Source organism: Mus caroli, unplaced genomic scaffold (assembly GCF_978045245.1).
Source record: "Mus caroli unplaced genomic scaffold, Mus_caroli_1 scaffold_8, whole genome shotgun sequence".
Taxonomy (NCBI): Eukaryota; Metazoa; Chordata; class Mammalia; order Rodentia; family Muridae; genus Mus; species Mus caroli.
Window position 1 is genome coordinate 116,122,633 of NW_028227263.1, and position 24,906 is coordinate 116,147,538.

At 50.7% G+C, this 24,906-nt stretch overlaps 1 protein-coding gene across 1 annotated transcript in view; it reads left to right on the plus strand.

Moving 5' to 3' along the window:
* Ryr1 (ryanodine receptor 1) overlaps positions 1-24,906 on the plus strand; it is a 126,951-nt gene that overhangs the window by 70,280 nt on the left and 31,765 nt on the right. Inside the window, exons 68-87 of the mRNA XM_085841970.1 lie at positions 523-610; positions 748-840; positions 2,761-2,931; positions 4,440-4,499; positions 4,827-4,964; positions 5,324-5,436; positions 5,615-5,711; positions 5,904-6,010; positions 9,123-9,174; positions 9,312-9,386; positions 10,773-10,872; positions 11,254-11,333; positions 11,448-11,524; positions 12,621-12,694; positions 14,351-14,431; positions 17,368-17,456; positions 17,552-17,680; positions 17,769-17,873; positions 19,849-19,930; positions 22,132-22,319. Coding sequence (XP_085698096.1) covers positions 523-610; positions 748-840; positions 2,761-2,931; positions 4,440-4,499; positions 4,827-4,964; positions 5,324-5,436; positions 5,615-5,711; positions 5,904-6,010; positions 9,123-9,174; positions 9,312-9,386; positions 10,773-10,872; positions 11,254-11,333; positions 11,448-11,524; positions 12,621-12,694; positions 14,351-14,431; positions 17,368-17,456; positions 17,552-17,680; positions 17,769-17,873; positions 19,849-19,930; positions 22,132-22,319 — 1,999 coding nt within the window. The remainder of the gene's footprint in view (positions 1-522; positions 611-747; positions 841-2,760; positions 2,932-4,439; positions 4,500-4,826; positions 4,965-5,323; positions 5,437-5,614; positions 5,712-5,903; positions 6,011-9,122; positions 9,175-9,311; positions 9,387-10,772; positions 10,873-11,253; positions 11,334-11,447; positions 11,525-12,620; positions 12,695-14,350; positions 14,432-17,367; positions 17,457-17,551; positions 17,681-17,768; positions 17,874-19,848; positions 19,931-22,131; positions 22,320-24,906) is intronic.

Sequence of the window (24,906 nt, forward strand, 5' to 3'; positions counted from 1 at the left end):
TTCAGGCTGACTTTGGACATGCTCTGTAGCCTAGGCTAGCTCAGCTTCCTGTAGCTGGAGGTGCATGCCCAGCTGTGTGAAGCTTTATCATCCCCCTAACACCGGACAATGCAGCTTTCCCACTACATACACAGTAATGCAGAGCTCGCCCTTTAAAACACAGCCATACACCACAGAGACGCTGATCCTTTCATTCACAGCCTCGGCTTTGCACGGTTCATAATGATTAGAAAATTAAATAGAACATAGTAGTACAAATCCCAGTACTCAGGAGGCAGATCTCTGTGAGTTTGGGGCAAGCCTGGTCTACACAGTGAAGTCCAGGCCACCCTGGGCTACAAAGTAAGATCCTGCCTGAAAAGCCTAAACTTTTAAAGTTTCACTGAACTGATCAGAGTCCCTTAAAACACTCCATCCCCTCTATTGGATGTGTCTTGGCTCTCATGAGCATCCCTGAGTGCTCTGGGTGAGCCCCTTCCCTGAGGGTCCCTGTACCCTTGTCCATTTTTTCCTGGCCCCCAGGGCACACTGGCTGACAGAGCCCAACCCCAATGCGGAGGAGCTGTTCAGGATGGTGGGAGAAATCTTCATCTATTGGTCCAAGTCCCACGTGAGTTCCAGCCCCGTGTGAACCCCCACCCACGTCACTGTCTCCACTGGTGCCGATCTCCGTTCCTTAAGCCCAAAGGCTTATGGGCAGCTTCTGCCAGTCTCAGGGTCTGAGCCCCACGCTGCTTCCCCCACCAGAACTTTAAGCGTGAAGAACAGAACTTCGTGGTCCAGAATGAAATCAACAACATGTCCTTTTTGACAGCTGACAACAAGAGCAAAATGGCCAAGGTGGGTGCTTCACAGAACTGAGGGGTGGGGAGGGGAGTACCCTCCAGGCCTGGATGGGGGTGGGGAGCAGCCTCCAGGACTACCTTCTTGACCCTCCCAACCCAGTGACCTGTCACCTGTCCTGCTTTGGTCATATCCCCTTTAGCTCTCAGGGACCACATCTTCCCACCCCCACCTCCCATCCTTCTTCTCCTCTCCCTTCTTCCGCTTCACAGTCCTCCCCATATCTCTCCTTATGTCCTTCCCTTCATCCTTCGTTTCCCTATTATCCTCCTCCTCACCTGCCTCCTCTTCCCCACCTCCCCCATCTCCACCTCCCCATCTCCCCGATTTCTTTCCTACCTCCTCTTCCTCTGCCTCCCTGTAGTCCCCCCACCCCTCCCCTCCCCATCTCCCCTTCTGTCTGTCATTCCTTCCTCCATCTCTCGTCCATGTCCACTCAGCTCCATCCTGTTTTCTCATTTCCTCCTCTCCCGTCCTCCATTCCGGTTACTCTCCATCCCCCTTATCCCCCCATTACTTTCATTCTCTCCATCACCCCACATCCCTTTCCCTCCTTTCACAACAGCCATCTCTGGGGTCCTAAAGAACAGCTCCCCCCTCCAAATCAAGGTCTGGAAACACCCAGCTAATGAGTGGTGGGTGGGGAAGAAGAGCCAGGGTAACTTGGAGTTGGGTCTGGGGCTCTCTATCGGGCTGGGGTAACCCTTCTTGTCTCTGTCGACAACCCGCTGAAGCAGGCAGGAGACGTACAGGTCAGCGCCACATCTGGAACCTTCTGCATGGCTTTTGGCTAACACCTTTTCCCACTCAAAGCCCCACCCTTTCAAACCCCCTGTTTTTGTCCCTGTCCCCCACCCTCTGTCCTTACCCCCTGACCGCCATCCTCTTTGTCTTCTTCCTTCCCAACCATCCACTCCTTCCCCACTCTCAGCTTTTGATGAGTTGTTGAATTATTTCTCTTCTGGTTTGGGGTAGTTTTCTTTCTCTTCTTCTTTATCTTTATCCTTATTTTTTTTTCTTTTTGGTTTTGCTACCAAAAAAAAAAAAAAAAATTTGAGCCATTGGCTTTCCTCCATGCATTGTGGACCTGGTCCCAGGGGGATGGGTGGGACAGCTGCATGGTTAGGGGCAGCCCTGGCTGAGCACAGGTATGCGACTTGGCCTCTGGGGAGAACCCAGGGATGGCAGTGATCGGTGTGACTCTTACCAAATGTCATCTTTGTGAGCCTCTGATGGCATCCAGCCAACGGACCCCAGGCCTGGGGCTCTTTAAAGACTCAGCAATGCTGCATGTGGGGCCTTCGGCAGCTCAGTATTGCCATGAGTGGGGCTCTGGCCGCAGCTTGCCACTGGGACTTCTTGTTAGCATGACTGGAGTGGCCCTGGCCAGGGAGGGGTCTGCACCTAAGGCTCCAGGACACGGTTGTGGGAGTCTATGCTCTGTGTCTTGGCTTCCAGATCTTTCCAGATCTGTCTTGCACTTTCTGTCTCCTTGTGTCCTTGTCTGCCTCAGTCTCTCTGTCTCCCCTTCCCTCCAGCTTATCGTGTGTCTTGGGGCTCTTTGTGAGCCGACATCTTTGTTTCCTTCTTGGAAACTTGGTTTGGGCATGTGAAGTGTGGGGTAGAGTGTGGTAGACCCTGGATCCTGTGGAGTTCTCTTAGAGAGGATTACTAGAGTTTTAAAAAGTGGGGGTATGGATATACCAGGGCTCTAGTTAGAAGCCGGAATGCAGGAATCAGACCAGGGGTGGGGCTATGGTCATGGCTGTGGCACAAGGAGGAGCAAGGTCCAGGTGAAAATAGGTTGCTTGGCAACCAGGTTAGGCGCTGGGTTGTATAAAGTAGCTATAGGTTGTGGTTGGTGCTGGGGTGGTGGGGTGGGGACTTGGGCAAGCACTGAACCCTGTGTACCCACAGTCAGGTGGCTCAGATCAGGAACGCACCAAGAAGAAGCGCCGGGGGGACCGCTACTCTGTGCAGACATCTTTGATCGTGGCCACACTCAAGAAGATGTTGCCGATCGGACTAAACATGTGTGCTCCCACCGACCAGGACCTCATTGTGCTGGCCAAAGCCCGCTATGCCCTGGTGCTTATCCAGCCCCACCCAGCACCCTACTCTGTTTCTAGGATCCCAGGGAACCCCTAAGATCCAATGGAGACCTTCGGAATCCTGATGTAGCATTCCCCAAAGCTCTGCAGAATGTCAGACACTTACCGAACCCTCAACCTTGCGCTAGGATGTGGAGGACTCCATCCAAGAAATCTAAGGACAGGGATATAGTTTAATCCCCAAATGCAACCAAAGACCAATATAGCTTATAGGACCCCAATAAGCTCTGTAGGACTTCACGGGCCTCTCCTCCCACAGCCATGAAACCGCCTTGCCGCCCCCACCCCCAAGACACCTGAAGTCTGAACTATCCCCGGAGGCTAACTGAACTCTTTGTAACTCCTCCTCACGACTGAAGGTCTGGGGTCCTATGGGACTTTTCAGCTCACCTTCTTTTGTCTTCAGGCCTCTGCTGGCAGCCAGTGACCCTTTATGAGTCAAAGCCTCTCAGAGTCCTAATGTCCCCTGCCCCAGGACCCCCACTCTCAACCTCTGGCATCTCAAGGGTCCTAGGGATCAATTAACCCAACCCCCCAGAACTTCTTTTTTTTTTTTAAGATTTATTTATTTATTTATTATATGTAAGTACACTGTAGCTGTCTTCAGACACTCCAGAAGAGGGCGCCAGATCTCGTTGCGGATGGTTGTGAGCCACCATGTGGTTGCTGGGAGTTGAACTCTGAACCTTCAGAAGAGCAGTCGGGTGCTCTTACCCACTGAGCCATCTCTCCAGCCCCCCCCCCAGAACTTCTTAAGGTAGCCTGGACACCAAGAAAGCTCCTTAGGGCCCACTTCTCCCTTATATAAAATGGCAAGAAGATGCTTTCCAGCCTCAGGCACCCTGAGAAGTCCTCTAGGATTCTGGCGGCACAGGACCCCTCTAAGCATCTGGCAGCTTTCTACCCCACCCCCACCCCGGGGTCCTGAAGACACCTGACTTCTTCCCTCATTTTGCAGCAACCTCTTCTCGGGGTCTCCGAAGGCCACACCTCAACTTTAACCTCCTAGGAGATATTGAGTACTTGGGACCCTATAGAACCCTCCAGAGCCCCCACAACCCCTACGGCCCTACTTCACCGGCTAACTCTCCCACTGGCCCTGTGTAGCTGGACACTTAGTTGGCCTCTCCAACTTCCTATAATCTCTGCTGACCTTGCCATTCCTCCTTGTAGCCCCCATCACCTCCCCTGATCCTCCAAAACAACCCACTCTATTCAGCCCCTTAAAAAAAAAATCCCTCTTTGGGCTATTTGACTGTCACACACACCCCAGGCTCACTAATCCCCTCTGTGCCTTCAGAGTGAGCCTGTGATGTCACTTTGACATCTGTCTGTCCACAGCCCACAGTTACAGTCTTCTCACTTTCCCTAGATCATACCCACACAAGTTCCTTAGCAAGTCAGGCCTAGTAGGGGGAAGGCTGCAGGTCATGGTGGAAGGGGAGGCCTCCAGAGTGACCCAGTGGGCTTTCTTTGTCTTCCCAGAAAGATACAGATGAGGAGGTCCGTGAATTCCTTCAAAACAACCTTAACCTTCAGGGAAAGGTAAGTCGTTTGAGGGGAAGTGTGTGAAGCATCCGACATGGAAGAGGGACTTTTTGTTAAATTACATGTATGTATTTCGTGTGTCTTGACATACATGTAGAAGAAGTCAGGGACAATGCAGGAATCAATTCTCTCCTACCATGTGGGTCCCGGGGTTGAAGTCAGGTCTTCAGGCTTGGCAGCAAGCCCCCTGCCCACTGAGCCAACTTGCCAGCTCTGCAGAAGGAACTTTGCTTCGCATTCACCGCCTAAGCTTGGGGGGTCGCAGGGTGGGGGGAGGCAGGCAGCCAGGGAGGTGCCTTCATTCCCCGGTGTTTACTCCCTTAGGTGGAAGGCTCACCATCTCTTCGCTGGCAAATGGCACTGTACCGCGGCGTCCCAGGCCGCGAGGAAGATGCGGATGATCCCGAGAAAATCGTGCGCAGAGTCCAGGAAGTGTCGGCAGTGCTCTATCACCTGGACCAGGTGGGCGGGCGCCTATGTGGCTGAGTCTTTGGATAGGGCCTGGTCTGTGGGCGGGGCCAAATGGTGATAGGCGGGGCTAGGGACAGAGCCTTTCTCTCAAGGATGCATGGAGCGGTGTGGATCTGGGAAAGAGGCATACTGCATCTAGGGACAAGTGTGATAAAGCACTGGGGCTAGGGTGAGGCTTCCGGAAGGTGCCTTGAGTCTGTTGGCGGGGGTGGGGGTGGGGGGAGCCTAGGCCTTCCTTTGATGGCTCTGCACGTAGACTTGAACACACATGGACAGCTTCGCTAGGGTTAGGTGGGACTTGGGTCATTGCCATGATCTGAGGAGACATGACAGACTGCCCCACTCCCTAGACGGAGCATCCTTACAAGTCCAAGAAGGCGGTGTGGCATAAACTTCTGTCCAAGCAGCGCCGGAGGGCTGTGGTGGCCTGTTTCCGCATGACGCCCCTGTACAACTTGCCCACGTAAGGCATCCAGGAAGGAGGATAGCACAGGAACTTGGAGGAAGGGAAAAGGACCGAGAGTCCGGAGGATGGAGTACCAAGAGGGTTGATTCTTAGGACTGAGGGCAGCAGATGCAGGTGGCGGGGGGATGCGGGGGACAGGAGAGGCTCAGGGGCCTTGGAGACCTTTGTCTTGCAGGCACCGAGCGTGTAACATGTTCTTGGAGAGCTACAAAGCCTCCTGGATCCTGACTGAGGACCACAGTTTCGAGGACCGCATGATAGATGACCTATCGGTGAGCTGGGGACTGCTTGGGGATGAGGGGCAGGGCTGGGTGGGACTAAGGGAGCCCTCCATAGAGAAACGCGCGACCCCTTAGGCTTGACTTGGGAAAAGAGACAAAATTCTAGTCCAGCAAGACTATGAAAGGGGACCGATTGGGACTTCAAAAAAAACCACCCCCTCCAACCCTCACCCATCCCCCCAGAAAGCTGGAGAGCAGGAAGAAGAGGAGGAAGAGGTGGAGGAAAAGAAGCCAGACCCACTACACCAGTTGGTCCTACACTTCAGCCGCACAGCTCTAACTGAAAAGAGGTGAGGCCCCCTCCCTCCTCAGAAACGTTCCCAGATCCTTAAAACAAAAATCACCTGACCTTTACATTTTTTTAATTATACTTATTTATTTATTGTGTGTGCATATCTGCCGGAGGTCAGGAATCTATTGTTTCCCTCAACCACGTGTGAGTCCCAGGAATCAAACTCATCTTTCCTTGGCAGCAAACTCCTTTACCCTCTGAACCACCTTACTGGTCCCCAGTCATTGTCCTCTTTAGTGTCACTCTGTGAGGACAGGCAGGTCCTTTATATTGTTGCTGAACACATCCTGTCTGAGGGGTTCACAAAAGATGCCACATGGGTTTATTAAAAGAACATGCCTCGAGCCAAGCGTGGTGGCGCACGCCTTTAATCCCAGCACTCGGGAGGCAGAGGCAGGCGGATTTCTGAGTTCGAGGCCAGCCTGGTCCACAGAGTGAGTTCCAGGACAGCCAGGGCTACACAGAGAAACCCTGTCTCGAAAAACCAAAAAAAAAAAAAAAAAAAAAAAAAAAAGGAAGAAGAAGAACATGCCTTGCTTAAGAACTGGACATAGAGAGTTCAAATCCCAGCAATCACATGGTGGCTCACAACCATCCGTAACAAGATCTGGCGCCCTCTTCTGGAGTGTCTGAAGACAGCTACAGTGTACTTACATATAATAAATAAATAAATCTTTAAAAAAAAAAAAAGAACTGGACATAGAGCTAAGAAGTAGCACGCTTGCTCGGCAGGGACAAGGCCCTGGTTCAACCCCCCCAGAGCTGTAACAAAACAAAGCAAGAGGAATAAAAGCATTTGTCTGACAAAGATCAGGATGATATTACAGGGGGTGAAGAGAATCAACATATATGAAATTTCTCTACTAGATAGGAATGGAGACATTTCTAACTCATTTGAACACTTGATAATGAATTAATGGCCATTAATTCATTTTAGTAGTAACTATGGTCGTGAGGATGCTTCTGAGGGGCTGGGGAGGTAGCACAGCAGTTAAGGTCTCTTGTGGTTCTTACAGAGGACCCCATACCCATATCCACATATTCAGTACCAACATCCACATAACCGCTGGCCACCATCTATAAATCCAGTTTGGGGATATCTGGCTCCATCTTATGGCCTCTGAAGGTATTGCACTCAGTGTGTGTGTGTGTGTGTGTGTGTGTGTGTGTGTGTACGTATACATATACGTATACATATACATATACATATACATATATATCCACGACACACACGCACACATTTTTAAACCTTAAAGATTAGCCAGGCTCTGGGGGTATTGCATGCCTTTTCTCCCAGCACTCATGAGGCAGAATCAGGCGGATCTCTCTGGTCTACAGAGTGAGTTCCAGGACAGCCACAGCCACACAGAGAACCACTGTCTTGAATAAATTCTGAGTTTTGATTATGCCTGATGCCATGCTGCGCACCTGACATGCACATTGGCTCACACAGACTACCCTCACCAATTCCTTTTATTTTGTGAACGAGGACATGAAAACCCACAGGGATTTATTTTTCTCACGTAGCATGAAATCAAGCTCTAGAGTGTCTGGGGCTGGGCAGGGTGACTCTGATCTGTCAGACTTAGCTTGGGTCTTAGGAGTCTACATCAGTTTCTTACTTGCCACTATAAGCATCATTCTCCACAGGAGCTATGTAAGGGGAGGAAAGATTGTTTCATTTGCTTTTGTTTTTTGAAGAAAGTTTTACTCGAAGGTAACCACACCTACTCATTAAGGCTTCCTGTCAACAGAGACTTTTCTGACTAGAAAGGCCTAAAGAATTTACTATGTGCCTTTCTCACCTCAACCCTCCGCCACCTTTTGAGACAAGGTCTCACTGTGTAGCCCTGCCTACTAGCTCTCTGTAGACCAGGCTGGCCTGCAACTCACAGAGACCCTCCTGCCTCCCTAGCTCTGGAACCACACCCCACCTGGTTTTGTTCCTTTTGAGCGATCCCAGGATGGATCACATAGAGATCAGATCACCTGAGCCTCCCGAGCGCTGGGATTGCAAGCCTGAGACGCCACTGCTGAACACTGTTTCAAAAGATTTGTTTTGGATGATGGTTTCAGTAGATTTCAGCCTACTGTGGCGGGAAAGGCATGGCACTGGGAGTGTGGAGCAGAGGGTGGTCACATCATGACCTGGTGCCAGACAGGAAGAAAGGGGAGCCTTCCCTTCCCCACCCCAGCAAGATCTTTAACTGTTTTTCTCCAGTAAAGGACGCCCTCCCTGGTAAGCTTATGTACATAGCCCATGGTCAAGACTCTGACGTCAAAGGATGTGGAAAAGCCAAGTATCTTGTTTGCCATCTGTGGGAGACTCGTAACTCTATGTTGCTCTATGTAGGCTGAATTCCAGAGCAAGCTGTGCAGCCTCGGCCAGCAGGTCTTTGTGACTCTTTTTTTTTTTTTTAAGATTTATTTTTATGTATATGAGTATACTGTAGCTGTCTTCAGACACACCAGAAGAGGGCATCGGATCCCATTACGGATGGTTGTGAGCCACCACGTGGTTGCTGGGATTTGAACTCAGGACCTCTGGAAGAGCAGTCAGTGCTCTTAACCACTGAGCCATCTCTCCAGCTCCTTTGTGACTCTTTCTACATCTGTAAAATGGGGCTGGTAATATACTTGATGGGACTGCTGTGGAGATAAATTGGTTAATACATGAAGAGCGCCTGACTTCGTTCTAAAACAAAGAGAAACCTCTATTGTAAAATGGACCTCAAGGTGGGCACGGTGCTGCATATGTGTAGTCCCAGTTCTAAGGAAGATGAGACAGCAGCGTTGAAGGCCATCTTAGGCTACATCGACAGAATCTGCCCCCAAACAAAAGGCTGGGGACGTGGCTCAGTTGGTAGATTACTTGTCTAGTATGGATGAAGCCCTGTGTTCAATCCCCAACACCATAAAGAGCAGACATGATGGGACACAGCTGGAATCCCAGGCCTCAGGAGGTGCAGGTACCATGATGAGGGGCTCAGGGTTATTCCATATTGAGTTTGAGGCCAGCCTGGGCTACCTGAAGCCTTATCTCAATTAAAAAAAAAAAAAAAGTTGTCGAGATGTCACCACTGGGCGTGTCTCTCTGCTTACCTCCTCAGCAAACTGGACGAGGACTACCTATACATGGCTTATGCTGACATCATGGCAAAGGTGAGTTCCTGCCTCAGCTCTGCCGGTGTTCCCATCTCCCTGGCCACAGTGTTCCACACACTGAAGGGGCTCCCAGGGAGGTGGGTGGGGAACAGGGCATCCACTTTGCTCTCTCACTAACTGATGTTGCTCCCCAGAGCTGCCACCTGGAGGAGGGCGGGGAAAATGGCGAAGAAGGAGGTGAAGAAGAGGAAGTGGAGGTGTCCTTTGAGGTAGGGGGGATGGGGGAAACTCTTGACTCCCATTCACTCCGTTTGTGACCAGAGTGCTGCACCTGGGCACACAGTGGCAACAGAGGGAGGCATTGGTGAAGGGTAGGGCCAAGATGGGGCCAGCTCCAGCGGTACAGCAGCTCAGACACAGAGTGAGAGGGTGCCAGGGAGGGTTTCTCAAGGAAGAAAGTGTCTGAGAAGGATAAAAGTAGAATACAACAGCCAGCTGTGGTGTTGGAGACCTGCCATCCCAGTGTTCAGAAGGATGAGACAGAAGAATCATAAGTTCTAGGCCAGCCTAGGCCAGCATGAGGAACTTGCACTTTAAAAAAGGAAGGGAGGAGCCGGGCATGGTGGCGCACGCCTTTAATCCCAGCACTCGGGAGGCAGAGGCAGGCGGATTTCTGAGTTCCAGGCCAGCCTGGTCTACAAAGTGAGTTCCAGGACAACCAGGGCTATACAGAGAAACCCTGATTCAAAAAACCAAAAAAAAAAAAAAAAAAAAAAAAGGGAAGGGAGGGAGGGAGGAAGAAAGAAAAAAGATGTTTAGAGGCTAATGAGATGGCTCAGCAGTTAACAGCACTTCTGCTTTGCCCGAGGACCTGATGTCTCTCCCCAGCACCTACATGGTGGTTCAAAACCACCTGTAACTCCAGTTCCAGGGGTTCTTGTGCCCTCTTCTGGTCTCTGTGGGCACTGCATGCACACAGAAAGTGTCCATAGAGACATTCAGATCTGTTTATACACGCGTGTGTGCACACACATGTACATAAAATAAATACACCTTTAAAAATATATTTAAAATACAAATCCATAAGCTGGACATAGTGATTGATTTATGGTTATAATACCGGCACTTGAAAGTCTGAGGCAGGAGGATTGCCAAAAGTTCCAGGCCAGTCAGGGTTATACTGTAAGACCTTTGTCAAAGCAAACCAACCCTACATTAAGTCTAGAATTGGATAGTGCCTGTCCTTTATTTAGTTATCTGAACCAAGATGTAGCAGGGGTTCATTAAGAGGTTATAGTGCACATTAAGTGATATTTCAAGACATTTGAGACTGTAATGTGATGTGGGTGCATTTGTGAGTCTTCTTGGTAGCAGTAGCAAGAGTTCTGACAACATTTCCACAGCATAAGGAATTCCAGGTTTCCATTGGAGAGTGACAGACAGGAGCATAGAGCATGTTCATAGACTTTAGGCACTGACCTGCTGGAGGTCTGCAGACGTGAGCCAGGTACAGGAGAGGAACAGAATCTGAGCCCCTTGGAGCATGGAGAGTTGGCGGATATGGCTGTAGCTGAGAAGACAGATGAGGGAGAAGGAGAGGCCCTGGGATCCCAGGCTAGGCTGCCGCCGAGCACTCAAACCTGTTCCCACCCCAGGAGAAGGAGATGGAGAAGCAGAGGCTCCTGTACCAGCAGTCGAGGCTGCACAACCGGGGTGCCGCTGAGATGGTACTGCAGATGATCAGTGCCTGCAAAGGTGCCGTCTCTGCCCCACCCAATCCCAGGCACCCCTCCTTCCCGCTGTGAACACGCCTGCCACGTCCTCCCCAGTCCACTCGCTCCCTGCCAACCCTGCTTGCCCCCCTCTGCATGCCTCCAACTACATACATACTTCAGCTCCTGCTGATTTTCTGGCATGTCTGTCTTTTGAATCTCCCCTGCACTCTTGGGTCACACATAGAATCCTGTCTGTACATAAACTTCTTCCCCCTCTTTCACCTACCTATGGTAGGTCTTGTGTGTGTGTGTGTGTGTGTGTGTGTGTGTGTGTGTGTGTGTGTGTGTGTGAAAACCTCAGGCTGAACAGATCATTTATTTTATTAATTTGTTTCTTTGGCCTGGTCTCTGCGACCTCCAGGAGAGACGGGTGCCATGGTGTCTTCCACCCTGAAGCTGGGTATCTCCATCCTTAACGGAGGGAACGCTGAAGTGCAGCAGGTAACAGCTGCGCAGGATCTTGGGAAGCGGGGCTGAGAGGGGGCGGGGGCAGGGGGGTGTTGCCGAGTGGCTTCCAGGCGCCCCCACCCCTCTCTCCTGCCACTTCCACTGCAGAAAATGCTGGATTACCTGAAGGACAAGAAGGAAGTGGGCTTCTTCCAGAGTATCCAGGCGCTGATGCAAACGTGCAGGTGGGGGGCTCCCTTCCAGTTCTGCTCTGCTGAGGGGCGGGGCGTTGGCGGGGGTGGGGCCTGGGGGCGGGGCGTTGGCGGGCTCTACTTACACTCTCCTGGTCCAGGAAAAGGGCCCTACAAATACTAGAGCGTTTACTAGGAAGAATCTCACAAGTTGTAAGACCGAGTTGTGGGTCGTGGTGGTGCTCACCTTTAACCCCAGCACTTGGAAGGCAGAGGCAGGAGGATCTCAGTGAGTTTGAGGCCAGCTTGGTCTGCAGAGGGAGTGCCAGGACAGCCAGGGCTGCACAGAGAAACCGCGTCTGGGGGAGCGGGAGAGAGGAAGGGAGAAGGGAGGGGGGATGGACCCATTGAGTTATGGGCTAGCATTGTACCTTGGCAGCAGAGCCCTGCCTAAGCTGTGCAAGACCTGAGTTCCTCCTCCACCATGGAAGAGAGGATAAGATGTGACACATTGGGGCGGGGGGCGGGGGGGGGGAGCACTCAGAAAGCAGAGGCAGGAGGATTACAGAGAGTGTAAGAATACACTGAGCTACCTGAGACCCTGTCTCCAAAAAAAAAAAAAAAAAAAAGGAGGGACAAGGGGGGAATAGTAATGAAGGTTCAGACAAGTGGAACCTTGGTTAGTGACAGTTCACAGAAGGGTCCCAGCAGGGCTCACCGGCTCTCTTAGATGACCATATTCGTCTGGCTCTTCCACCATTTTTCTTTCCTCCCTTCTTGCTGTGGGCTGACTTTTCTCTGCCCCTCTGTAGGATTTGCTAACTGATGTTTTCTGTGTCTTCATGATTTCAGCTTGCATACTTCACAGGGCCAGGGTGGCGGAGGCTTGAGGAAGAGGGTGGGGTGGGGATGGGGTGAAGAGAGAGGCAGGAGGTGCCTGAGCACGCAGGCAGAGGGTGAAGGGATTGAATAGGGGCGAAGGCTGGAATGGTATCTGCAGACGGCGAGAGGTGGGTGGGCGAGTAGTTTCTGTCTGCTATCTCTAATGCATTACATCCTGGTCTTGATGGCTTGTCAGCTGCCGTGGGGGCTGCCAGGCCATGCAAGACAGAAACCGGACCTTTCTCACCTCAGTCATCTCTTTCCTCAGCGTCCTGGACCTCAATGCCTTCGAGAGGCAGAACAAGGCAGAGGGGCTGGGCATGGTGAACGAGGACGGAACTGGTGAGACCTTCTTCTGGGTGCCCCTCTCCCCGGGACATCACCTTCCTCAAGATCCTGTTCTCTGTCCCACTGGTTGCCCATAGCCCCAGTCCCCCCAAGGCACCCCTCTTCTCAAGAGTTCCCTTAGGTTCCCACAGGGTTGTGATTCCCGGTCCTAAGCACACACACCCCATGCCTCCAGGGTCTCCCTTCCCATGGGCTCCACCCCTGGGTATCATTTGGTCTGGTGTTCCGTCACCCATTACCACGTGGACCCTCTCTCCACGTGCCCCAAGTCTCATTCTGGTTGCTGTTCATTAATGTCCCTAATCCGGTTAATCAAGTCTCCTCTTTGCTGTGTTTTGACGTGTCTAACTTTTCACCCTGGCCTCTGCCTCCTGCCTCTCTTGTGTATGTGTTTTCTCTTCTCTCTCTCTCTCTCTCTCTCTCTCTCTCTCTCTCCCTCCCTTTCTCCCTCCCCTCTCTTCCCCCACATTCCTCTTCCTTGCTAACCAACTCCCTTCTGTCTCCTTACGACTGTCTTTCTCTCTATGCTTGTTTCTCTCTGTGTGTCTGTGTCTTTGTCCCATGTCGCTGTACTTCTGTCCGTCTCTGTCTCTTTTTCCTCTTTTCTCCTGCTTCCTCCTCCCATCCTGTTGGCTGCCCCAGTCATCAATCGCCAAAACGGTAATTCCCCCGCCATCCATTGCTGTGCTGCGCCCACCCTACCCCCTTCTAACTCCTGATACCCCCTGGGGCTGAGGATCTGGGACAGTCAGGGAGGTCAGGGCGGTGGCCCCTTCAGGGGATCCCATAGGGAAGGTTCCCCGAGTTCAGAGGTGGGTGACATAAGTTTTATTTAACGTAAGCCTCAGTTTCCCCCCCTATGAAACACAGAAGTTTGAAAAGACAGTCAAGGTCCCCTTTTCAGCTGGATATTTTGGGGGCTTCCAGACCCAGATTCCCAGTCCAGGGTGGGATGAGCCCTCCCCCATTCCCACCCTCTCTGCGCTGTGCGTCCCAAACCTAGTCTGGTGGTCCTTGTTGGAGGCAAGCACTCTGATTGGTGCCGCGCGTGCCCTCTGCGCCTGCTCTGATTGGCCCATTCCCAATCTAGCCTTACAGCGCGCACCGTGATTGGTTTCTTTCAGATGTCTATTCTGATTGGACCATGTTGACACACCTCCCCTCTACTTTTCCCTGGTTGGCTGCTTTTGAAGCTTTGGGGCCAGTTGGTTGGCTTTCAATCCCCGTCTCTTCCCAGCCCAGCCCTCCCCTGCCCAGAGCCTTGTGTGCAAGTGACCCCAACCCCTATAATCCATTAACCCCTGCAGCCTGGAGTCTGGCTCAGGGTTATACCAGCTGCTGAATGTCAGCTGGGTCACTCCTAGATGTCACACAAGTGGTGACATCGGAGATGTGAAAAGACACTTGAGGCCCTAGCTTCGTGAGCCAATGAGGAGGCCAGCTCCTCAGGCCTCCATCTACAGAGCTCACGGGCTGGTGTCTTGGATGCCGGTGGCCCTCACAGTGTCTTTGAAGTGTTGCTTGCTCCTTCCAGCCCTCCCCCCCCCCCCATACGTTGTGCATGCTTGTGCAGTGTGCATGGGTTGTGTGCATGTGTGTGCTGTGTCCTGGCACATCTGACCCCTCCTGGCTCCCCTTCTTCCCACCCAGGAGAGAAAGTCATGGCGGATGACGAGTTCACACAGGACCTGTTCCGCTTCCTGCAGCTGCTCTGCGAGGGGCACAACAATGGTGAGGAGGAGGGTGGGCGGGGTGGGGGCGGGGCTTCCAAAAGTCACCCAAATTACTCCAATCCTTCCTCTTACCAGCAATGACGTCCTGCCTTCGGCTCTACTGTGGGGATCAGGGGTTCAAGGCCATCTTAGTTACATAGGTAGTGTGAAGCCAGCCAGAGCGACAGGAGACCCTGTCCCAAAGAAACAAATAACAATCACAAGTTTCTCTGGCTTCTGAAATTTCTGGAAGCCAACCACTTAGCTTCACTTTCACTTCCTCTGGCCAGTCCAACTCCCCAAAGGCAGTCTGCCAAAATCCAGTTTGGCCAGAAGTCAGTTTCCCCAGATGGGCAATTCGTCACACTCGGCTTTCCCACGGGCATTTGGCAGCCGTCTCTCTAAAGGATGGACGCCAGAGTCCACAGACGTACCAATTGCTTGGTGCTTAAAAGTGAATATATTTGATTTATTCATTTGTTTATCACAGAGAACATTTTCCCAGGAGATGTACGGATCCTCTCGTAGCAGAAGTGAGAATGTTCGCAGGCTCTGCCTTCATTGTGCCAATTTAACAAAATCCAGTGTGACGCAGCCCACTCATTAAACTCTGTGCGGCTCGAACAGCTTACGCTGAAGGGACAGTTAAGCCGGGCGTGGTGGCAGAGGCCTGCAGTCCCTGTGCTGAGATACTCTGGCAGGGAGAGTCCAAGCCGCCTGGCTGCCCAGGGAGCCCAGAAACCAAGAGCAGCCTAAAGACTGACCAACCTTCCCTGCAAGCTGTTTCCCATGACAAACAAGTGCCACAAGGTGGTGTTTACAATGTTCACAGTACATAGAAAGCCACAAACCACCCAGAGGGAAAGTGTGTATGTGTGTGTGTGTGTGTGTGTGTGTGTGTGTGTGTGTCTGTGTCTGTCTGTCTTTGTGTGTGTGTCTGTGAGAGGTTTCTGTGTATCTATGACACTGTGTGATGTGTGTTTGTGTCTGTCTGTCTTTGTGTGTGTGTCTGTGAGAGGTTTCTGTGTATCTATGACACTGTGTGATGTGTGTTTGTGTCTGTCTGTCTTTGTGTGTGTGTCTGTGAGAGGTTTCTGTGTATCTATGACACTGTGTGATGTGTGTTTGTGTCTGACTGTCTGACTGTGTAATGTGTGTGACTGTGTGAGTGACTGTGATGTGTGTATGACTGTGTGATGTGTGTGACTATGTGATATGTGTGACTGTAATGTGTGTGACTGACTATGATGTGTGTGACTGTGTGATGTGTGTGACTGTGTGATGCGTGTGACTGTGATGCATCAGGTGTCTTCTGTTGTTACTCTCTGCCTTATAGTCTTGAAACAGGATTTCTCACTGAACAAGAAGTGTCCCCTGCCATATATACACACCTTTACCACTTAGACCTGCTGAACCAAGGATCTGCCAGTCTCTTTAGCTACATACTAAATTCAAGGCTAGCCTGGGCTACATGATAGCCTGTCTCAAAAAGCAAGACAAAGCAAAATAACGCAAAACAAAACAAAAGAAGAGAACAAGGACAAAGAAATGGAGGATTTTATCTCTATCTATTAAATATTTGTTCAGGAAAAATTAATTAAAAGCAATTGAAAGCTGGGAATGGTGGCACATGCTTTTAATCCGAGCACTCAGGAGGCAGCAGCAGATGGATCTCTGGATTCAAAGCCAGTCTGGTCTATAGAGCTAATTCCAGGACACTCAAGGCTATACAGAAAAACCCTGTCTTGAAAAAAATAACTAAGCCAGGCATGGTGGCGCCACGCCTTTAATCCCAGCACTTGGGAGGCAGAGGCAGGTGGATTTCTGAGTTCAAGGCTAGCCTGGTCTACAAAGTGAGTTCCAGGACAGCCAGGGCTACAGAGAAACCCTGTCTCGAAAAACCAAAAGAAAAAAAAAAAAAAAGAAAAAAGAAGAAAAGAAAAAAAGAACTAAATTAATTAATTAGTTAATATAAATAAAAACAATTGAAGCTGGGTGTGAGGGTAGCACAGTTGTAATTCTGGTAAGTGAGAATCTGAGGTAAGAGGGTTTAAGGCTAGCCTGAGGCACTCTCCAGACTGTCTCAGAGAAACAAAAAGAGAAGCTGGTTAGACAGCTCAGTGGATAAAGGACTTGCTGCCAGGTCTCATGACCTGAACTCCTTCTCAGGACCCACTTGGTGGATGGAGAGAGCTGACTTCTAGCCTTATTAGCATCTAGCATGTACAAGCCTCCCCTGCTTCTCCTCAGGAATAAACAAATGAAAATATTTAGACAGGATTCACTGTAGCCTTGAATGGCCTGGAACTTGCACACTAGGCTAACTTCAGACTCACAAAGATCTACCTGACTGTCTTCCTAGTGCTGGAATTAATGACAGGGACTATCATACCCATACCTAAATAAATGGAAAAAAAATTTTTTTTCGTGTGTATGGGTATCGAGTATGTATGGGTGCTGTGTGCATGCAGTTCTCGAGGAGACCAGAAGAGGGCGTCAGATCACCGGGGACTGGAGTTACAGATGGTTGTGAGCCACTATATGGGTGCTGGAAATTGAACCCAGGACCTGTGCAGGAGCAGCCAATACTCTTAACCACTGAGTCATCTCTCCAGGCCCATAAAGTAATCTTTTAAATTTTACGAAGAGAGAGAGAGAGAGAGAGAGAGAGAGAGAGAGAGAGAGAAGAGAAGAGAAGAGAAGTGGGAAAGTGGGAGGCTGAAACCCTACTGCATTTGCTGCACGGAGACCCTCCACAATGTCTTTTGATAAATATCTAAGTGACCCTCCATCCCTGTGTGGCACACATACTTCATACTTCCAAAGGTAATTTCATGACTTCTGGCACACAGTAGGCATGAAATATGAACCCTGATCCTAACCCTAAAAGAGTAGACACCATTGTCTCCCCAGACACAGGCGCTCACTGAATGAATACATTTTTCATTTCCTCAGATTTCCAAAACTACCTACGGACACAGACTGGGAACACGACCACCATCAATATCATCATCTGCACAGTGGACTACCTCCTGCGGCTGCAGGTGAGGAAGGGTGGCCCAGCCCCATGGGACCTGAGCCAGAGGCCCGAGGGACCGCGCATGGCTCCAGCATCCTTCATGCCCTCCCGGACCCACAGGAATCCATCAGTGACTTCTACTGGTATTACTCGGGCAAGGATGTCATCGAGGAACAGGGAAAGAGAAACTTCTCCAAAGCCATGTCGGTAGCTAAACAAGTGTTCAACAGCCTCACCGAGTACATCCAGGTAGGGTCCGCACTCGGGGACCTGCGGAGGCGGAGCTGCCCGCATCCCGCGCTCCTGCTGGGGCTTCAGGCCACCCTTTGTTCCCCAGGGACCCTGTACCGGAAACCAGCAGAGTCTGGCGCACAGTCGCCTCTGGGATGCCGTGGTGGGCTTCCTGCACGTGTTCGCGCACATGATGATGAAGCTGGCTCAGGTTTGAGTTCGTCTGAGAACAGCTCTTTCCCTCCAGCCATCCCCTAGAATCCCCTTGATCGGCCCCTGTCCCACTGGTCGGTCCCCTAGTGCTCTGCGCATGCTCCAGACAGGTTCACTCCCCATGGCCCAAACCCCTTCTGAATTGGTCTTCTGCATGCTTTGTCCTCTTCCCCACTAAACTGCTCATTTCCCACCTATACTTCCACCGGTTTGACCTTGGAGCCCATCCCTCCCGTCCAGAACTCTCCTAGGACAAGTTCATACCATTTTCCTTCTAATGAGGTCATCCCAGATTCTTCCAGCTCTGGGGAATAGGGTGGGACTATGTTGCTAGGTTAGGACTTGGGGCTGAAGTGTCCCTTCTTTTACCCTGCCTGCGGCAGAAGACTCCCTTGCCAAGTACCCATGATGTAAGGATCCTGCTCCCAGAATACTTGCCTTGCTCCTCTGCAGCTTCGTGAATGCCTCGCACACACCTCATCCATTTTGTGCTTCTGCTTGGTCGCCTTAGTCAAAGCTTCCATGTACAGTTATGCGAGTTTGTGCACTGCAGGCAATCACGTGGCGCTAGACACAACTTCACCATTGCAAATACATCGGTGCAGTACAATAACTGTCCGGCAGGTGGCAGACAAGTATTCCATATAATTTCCCAAAAGCAGTGTCTCTTTTAAGAAAGTAGAGACCTCCTAATTTGTCCAGTGTGCCATCTGATTTTGAAAGGAATTGAACTGAAAATTCAGTTTCTCAGTACAGTTGGACGTGTGATGCCGGTGTAATCTTTAAATATTGGTGGAAACAAACTTTCAAGTATTATTACGATAATTCATCAGCCATACTCCAGACACACGTGATAAGGGATATTCAATACAAGGAGCTGGAAGTGTGACTCCGTGGTAGAACACCTGCCTAGAATCATGTACTTAGGGCCTGAGGAAAAAAATGGTGGTAGGCTTCACTTCACCACACTAGCAGCTCCAGGCTGTGTGAAACAGGTCTTTCCTAAAAGTTTTAAATAAAAGATCCAAGATTCTCTAACTGCTATCTTGGGTCATGTGCTTGCCAGTGGTCTCAGCCCTGGGGAAGAAAGTTCTGGTTGGCCAGACCCACGGATGTATTCATTCCTAGAGCCATGAGGTAGCCCCATGGGCTCTGGAAGAATTATAACTCACCCCTTCAACTGTGGCATCTAAGAGAGGCTCGTGGGAAGGCACAGAGCCCAGGCCCACTTAACCTAAAGATACTTACTTCCTAGTTTGTTGGGGCCTTGGGTCAGAATGCCAAACTTTGGAACCACGGGTTGCATTAGGGTCAGAATGAGCGGCTCACAGTGCAAGCAGGTAGCACAGCTCATGTGTAAGTCATGAATGGCATGTCCATGGGACTCAGTAGAGTACAGATGCCACCACGGGGGACTTTGACAGAGGTTTCTGTGAGCTCCCACATTGGACACTGTGGTCAGGCATGTGCTATGTTCTGAGGTTCCCCCAAATGGCATGCCATAACTTGCACAGCTGTCCACCTCACCTGCAGCCTCTCCTCTCGCACCTCCTCACGGTCCCACCCACCCATCACAGTTAGCTCTGGCATGGCCAACCGCCCCATAGACCAGGCACCATGCTGGAATGTTATCCTCCTAAGATTTGAGTCTCTGTCCACAGTATCTGTCCCTGTCTGTCTGTCTGTCTGTCTTGCTCTGACCTGAATGTCTGCTCTCCAAGACTCACGGCTTCCTGAGCTGCCAGCCTCATACCCCCCCACACACACACTTGCCCCTGGGTGCCAACCCCACCCCACAATCTTGTCTCTCTGCCCTTCCTCTGCTTCCGAGGAACATGTTTGGACGCGGGTTCCCTCAGAGGTAAGAGAAAGGAGGAAGAGGACTTAGACCCCACTGGATAGGTGAGGGAGCCCGAAACCAATGGAAGGCATGCTGCAGGGGGCAGCCTCTCACATCTATATGTGCCCTACAGGACTCCAGCCAGATAGAGCTACTGAAGGAGCTGCTGGACCTACAGAAGGACATGGTGGTGATGCTGTTGTCCCTCCTGGAAGGTGAGCACTGGAGGTGGGGTAGGGACCGGGGTGGGGGTGCAGGCAAACCCAAGAATGGGGCTACCACTGAGCCCCACCTGACGTCATGCTAGGGGCAATGGTGATGAAGAGGTTGCCGTACAAGGGTCAACAGACAGCTTCTGACTATGTGAATGCTAATTTATTGATTCCACAGAGACAGTGTAATAAAATGAGTTGCCTGAAGACTTTATCTGTGAACTTAAGATTTATTAAATAAGCCAGCAGTGGTGGCGCACGCCTTTAATCCCAGAACCTGGTAGGCAGAGGCAGGCAGGTTTCTGAGTTCAAGGCCAGCCTGGTCTATAGAGTGAGTTCCAGGACAGCCAGGGCTATACAGAGAAACCCTGTCTCGAAAAACAAAACAAAACAAAACAAAACAAACAAAATAAAATATTTATTAAATAAACCAATATAGTACATGGGTAGTGATTAAATATATCAGTTTTGCTGCATAACAAATATCCACCAAATTCAGCAACTTAAAACAAAGCCTTTGATTTAAAATAATAATAATAATAATAATAGCCTGACGTACATGGTGAGTCCAGGTCAGCTTGCCCTTATGAAAAAACTCTCTCTCAAAGAAACAAAAACTAGGGCTGGAGCAGGCTGGAGAGTGAGATGGCTCAGTGGTTAAGAGCATTGACTGCTCTTCCAAAGGTCCTGAGTTCATTTCCCAGTAGCCACATTGTGTCTCACAACCATCTGTAATGGGATCTGATGCCTTTTGTGGCATGCAGGCATACAGAGAGATAGAGCACTCATATATTTAAAAAAAAAAAAAAAAAGCTAGAGCTGGAGAGATGGTTTAACAATTAAAGAGCACTGGCTGCTTTTCCAGAGGATCTGGGTTCAGCAACATACGTAAAGGCAAGCACCATACACATAAGATGATGATGGCGATGATAAGGACGATGACCACGACAACGACGACGAGTACAATGGCACACAACTGTCATCTCAGTGCACAGAAGGCTGAGAGAGGAGACTTAAGAATTCAGAACCATTCTAATCTACGTAGAGTTTGAGACCAGCCTGAACTACATGCTACAAAACAAAACTATTTTAGCTGAGAAACATTTCTTGCATCTCTTCCTCCCTCCCTCTTTCCCTCCCTCCCTCCTCCTCTCCTCTCCTCTCCTCTCCTCTCCTCTCCTCTCCTCTCCTCTCCTCTCCTCTCCTCTCCTCTCCTCTCCTCTCCTCTCCTCTCCTCTCCTCTCCTCTCCTCTCCTCTCCTCTCCTCTTCCCTCTCCTCTCCTCTCCTCTCCTCTCCTCTCCTCTCCTCTCCTCTCCTCTCCTCTCCTCTCCTCTCCTCTCCTCTCCTCTCCTCTCCTCTCCTCTCCTCTCCTCTTCCCTCTCCTCTCCTCTTCCCTCCCCTCCCCTCCCCTCCCCTCCCCTCCCCTCTTTTCCCTCTCTTCCGGTCACTGGGAACTATGCTCAGCCTCCTCATTCTTTTAAGTGGATGCATAGTACTCCATCGAGAAGTGTATGGTAAATTCATTTAATTAAATCTCCACTGACAGGCATTCAGGTAGTTTCTCTTATGCACGGTGCTGGGGATGGAAGCCTAGAACCCAGGCCGTATACATGCTGGGTGCATACGCAAGTGTTCTTACTTTTAATTTTTCCAGACAGAGTCCCACTCTATAGACCAGGCTAGCCTAGAACTCACGACAGTCCTCCTGCCTCAGCTTCACAAGTGCTGGCATCTCTGATAAGTGCCTCCATACCCAGCTTCATTGGTGTGGAGCTTTTAGGTGTGTGAGCTCAGGGCTCACGAGGCTCTGGGTGTGAATCCTCCCTTGCCTGTTTACCAGCTATATACCCGCAAGTTTCTCCAAGTCTTTCTTGCTGGGGAGCCATACAGTGATGTTGCCCTTGTAAGGTTCCCCTGGGGTGTTCTTGACACAGCGCCCCCCTCCGGGCATGTGACCCCCATTGCTGACATGTACCTCCATTGTCCTTGCTGATAATCTTTCCACCCAGGGAGAGGGCTGGCCAGTGCACTGCTGCAGATCACAAGCTGATCCTCTCCCTGGAGCATGAGAGGGGCCAGAAAGGGTCCACCTAGTGGGTAGGTCCTAGGAAGCCATAGGTGGCTCCTGAGCTGGAGAGCGAGCAAGCCCAGAGGGTCCAGAGCAGATGCCCTGCTGGGCAGCACTGACCCAGGTCTCCTGCAGGAAACGTGGTGAACGGTATGATCGCGCGGCAGATGGTGGACATGCTCGTGGAATCTTCGTCCAACGTGGAGATGATTCTCAAGTTCTTCGACATGTTTCTGAAACTCAAGGACATCGTAGGCTCTGAGGCCTTCCAGGACTACGTCACAGACCCCCGTGGCCTCATCTCCAAGAAGGACTTCCAGAAGGTGGGTGCCAGACATCAGGTGAGACCGGGATCCAGGGGATTATCAAGTGCCAGCTGCGCCTCCCTGGCTGGCGGTTTTGCGGGAGAGACTTCTCAGTTGGTCTGAGTGTGGTGGTTTATGCTCGTGGTCTCAGGACTTGAGAGGCGTCTTAGTTAGGGTTTTATTCCTGTGAAGAGACACCATCACCATGGCAACTCTTGTCAAGGACAATGTTTAATTGGGGCTGACTTACATGTTCAGAGGTTCAGTCCATTATCATTATGGTGGGAAGCATGGCAGCGTCCAGGCAGGCATGGTACAGGAGGAACTGAGAGTTCCACACCTTCATCTGAAGGCTGCTAGGAGGAGGCTGTCTCCCAGGCAGCTATGGGAAGGATCTCAAAGCCCACCCCCAAAGTGACGCACTTCCTCCAACAGGGCCACACCTCCCAATAGTACCACTCCCTGGGCCAAGCACATTCAAACCGCCACAGAGGCTGAGGCAGGAGGATTAGTAGATTAGTAGTAGAGTCCTACCTAGAATCCCCCAGTGAGGGGCTGGGGGCGTGGCTCAGTGGTAGAGCCCCTGCCTAGAATCCCCCAGTGAGGGGCTGGGGGCGTGGCTCAGTGGTAGAGCCCCTGCCTAGAATCCCCCAGTGAGGGGCTGGGGGCGTGGCTCAGTGGTAGAGCCCCTGCCTAGAGTCCCCCAGTGAGGGGCTGGGGGCGTGGCTCAGTGGTAGAGCCCCTGCCTAGAATCCCCCAGTGAGGGGCTGGGGGCGTGGCTCAGTGGTAGAGCCCCTGCCTAGAATCCCCCAGTGAGGGGCTGGGGGCTGGCTCAGTGGTAGAATCCCCCAGTGAGGGAGGGGATAAGATAGCTCATCAGGCTAAGGGTGACAACATGAGTTTACTCTTTTTTTTTTAAGATTTATTTATTTATTTATTTATTTATTTATTTATTTATTTAATGTAAATACACTGTAGCTGCCTTCAGACACTCCAGAAGAGGGCGCCAGATCTCGTTACAGATGGTTGTGAGCCACCATGTGGTTGCTGGGATTTGAACTCAGGACCTTCAGAAGAGCAGTCAGTGCTCTTAACCGCTGAGCCATCTCTCCAGCCCCCCTGAGTTTACTCTTTCCGTACCACGTGGTAACAGAGAACCTGCTTCTGAGAGTTTTCTGACATCCACCTATGTGAACATGCATACATATAAGTGTCAACACACGCCCATGTTCACACACGCACACACTTTAAATAACTGTTTGTAAGAATTAAAAGTAGGCTGGGAGCCGGGCATGGTGGAGCATGCCTTTAATCCCAGCACTCGGGAGGCAGAGGCAAGCGGATTTCTGAGTTCTAGGCCAGCCTGGTCTACAGAGTGAGTTCCAGGACAGCCAGGGGAACACAGAGAAACCCTGACTTGAAAAACCAAAAAAAAAAAAAGAAAAAGGAAAAAAAAGAAGATTTAAAAGTAGACCTGGTGGTGCATTGACACATTCCTTTAATCCAAGCACTGGAGGGGTGTGTGTGTGTGTGTGTGTGTGTGTGTGTGTGCGCGCGCGTGCGGTGTGGTGTGTGTGTGTGTGTGGTGTGTGTGTTGGTGTGTGTGTGTTGGTGTGTTTGTGTGTGTTGGTGTGTGTGTGTTGGTGTGTGTGTGTGTTGGTGTGTGTTGTGTGTGTTGGTGTGGTGTGTGTGTCTGGTGTGTGTGTTGGTGTGTGTGTGTGTGTGTTGGTGTGTGTGTTGGGGTCCAAAGTAGTTAGAAACAGGTGTTGGATCCCTCGGAGCTGGAGGGACAGGCACTGTGAGCCTTCTAACATGGATGCTGGGGACTGAGCCCAGGCCCTCTGAGAGGGTGGGAAGAGCTCTTAACTTCTGAACCATTCTCTAGCCCTCTTTTCTTTTCTTTCTTTGTATTTTTAATCATTTATTTATTTTATTTATATGAGTACACTGTAGCTGTCTTCAGACACATCAGAAGAGGGCATTCGATCCCATTATAGATGTTTGTAAGCCACCATGTGGGTGCTGGGAATTGAACTCAGGACCTCTGGAACAGCAGTCAGTGCTCTTACCTTCTGAGCCATCTCTCCAGCCCCCCAATTTTCTTTTTTAAATACAGTGTGTTCATGGGATTTTGTTTTGTTTTGTTGTTTTGTTTTGTTTCCCGAGACAGGGTTTCTCTGTGTAGCCCTGGCTGTCCTGGAACTCGCTCTGTAGACTAGGCTGACCGGGAATTCACAGAGATCCACCTGCCTCTGCCTCCCCATGCTGGAGTTAAAGGTGTGTCACGACACCCAGCTTGCATTCATAAAATTTCAACTGAATCTGTCCCCCACCTGCCCCATACCAAATCTGTCTTAATTCTTTTTCTATTGTATCATCATTTTGTCATACAAATACAAATATTCTTATTTTCCCTCATTCTTACATAGCCCACAGGGCACTATACCGTTTGTCTAGATTATCTGTGGTGTATGTGTGTGGAGGTGATACTCTAATGGTGCGTGTACAGGCATGTGCCTCTCTGAGATCGAATGCAGAGCCCAGTGCAGGATTAAGGCATTTTCTTTGAATTCCACCTTTTGGCCAAAAGTAGACGCTTGTCATC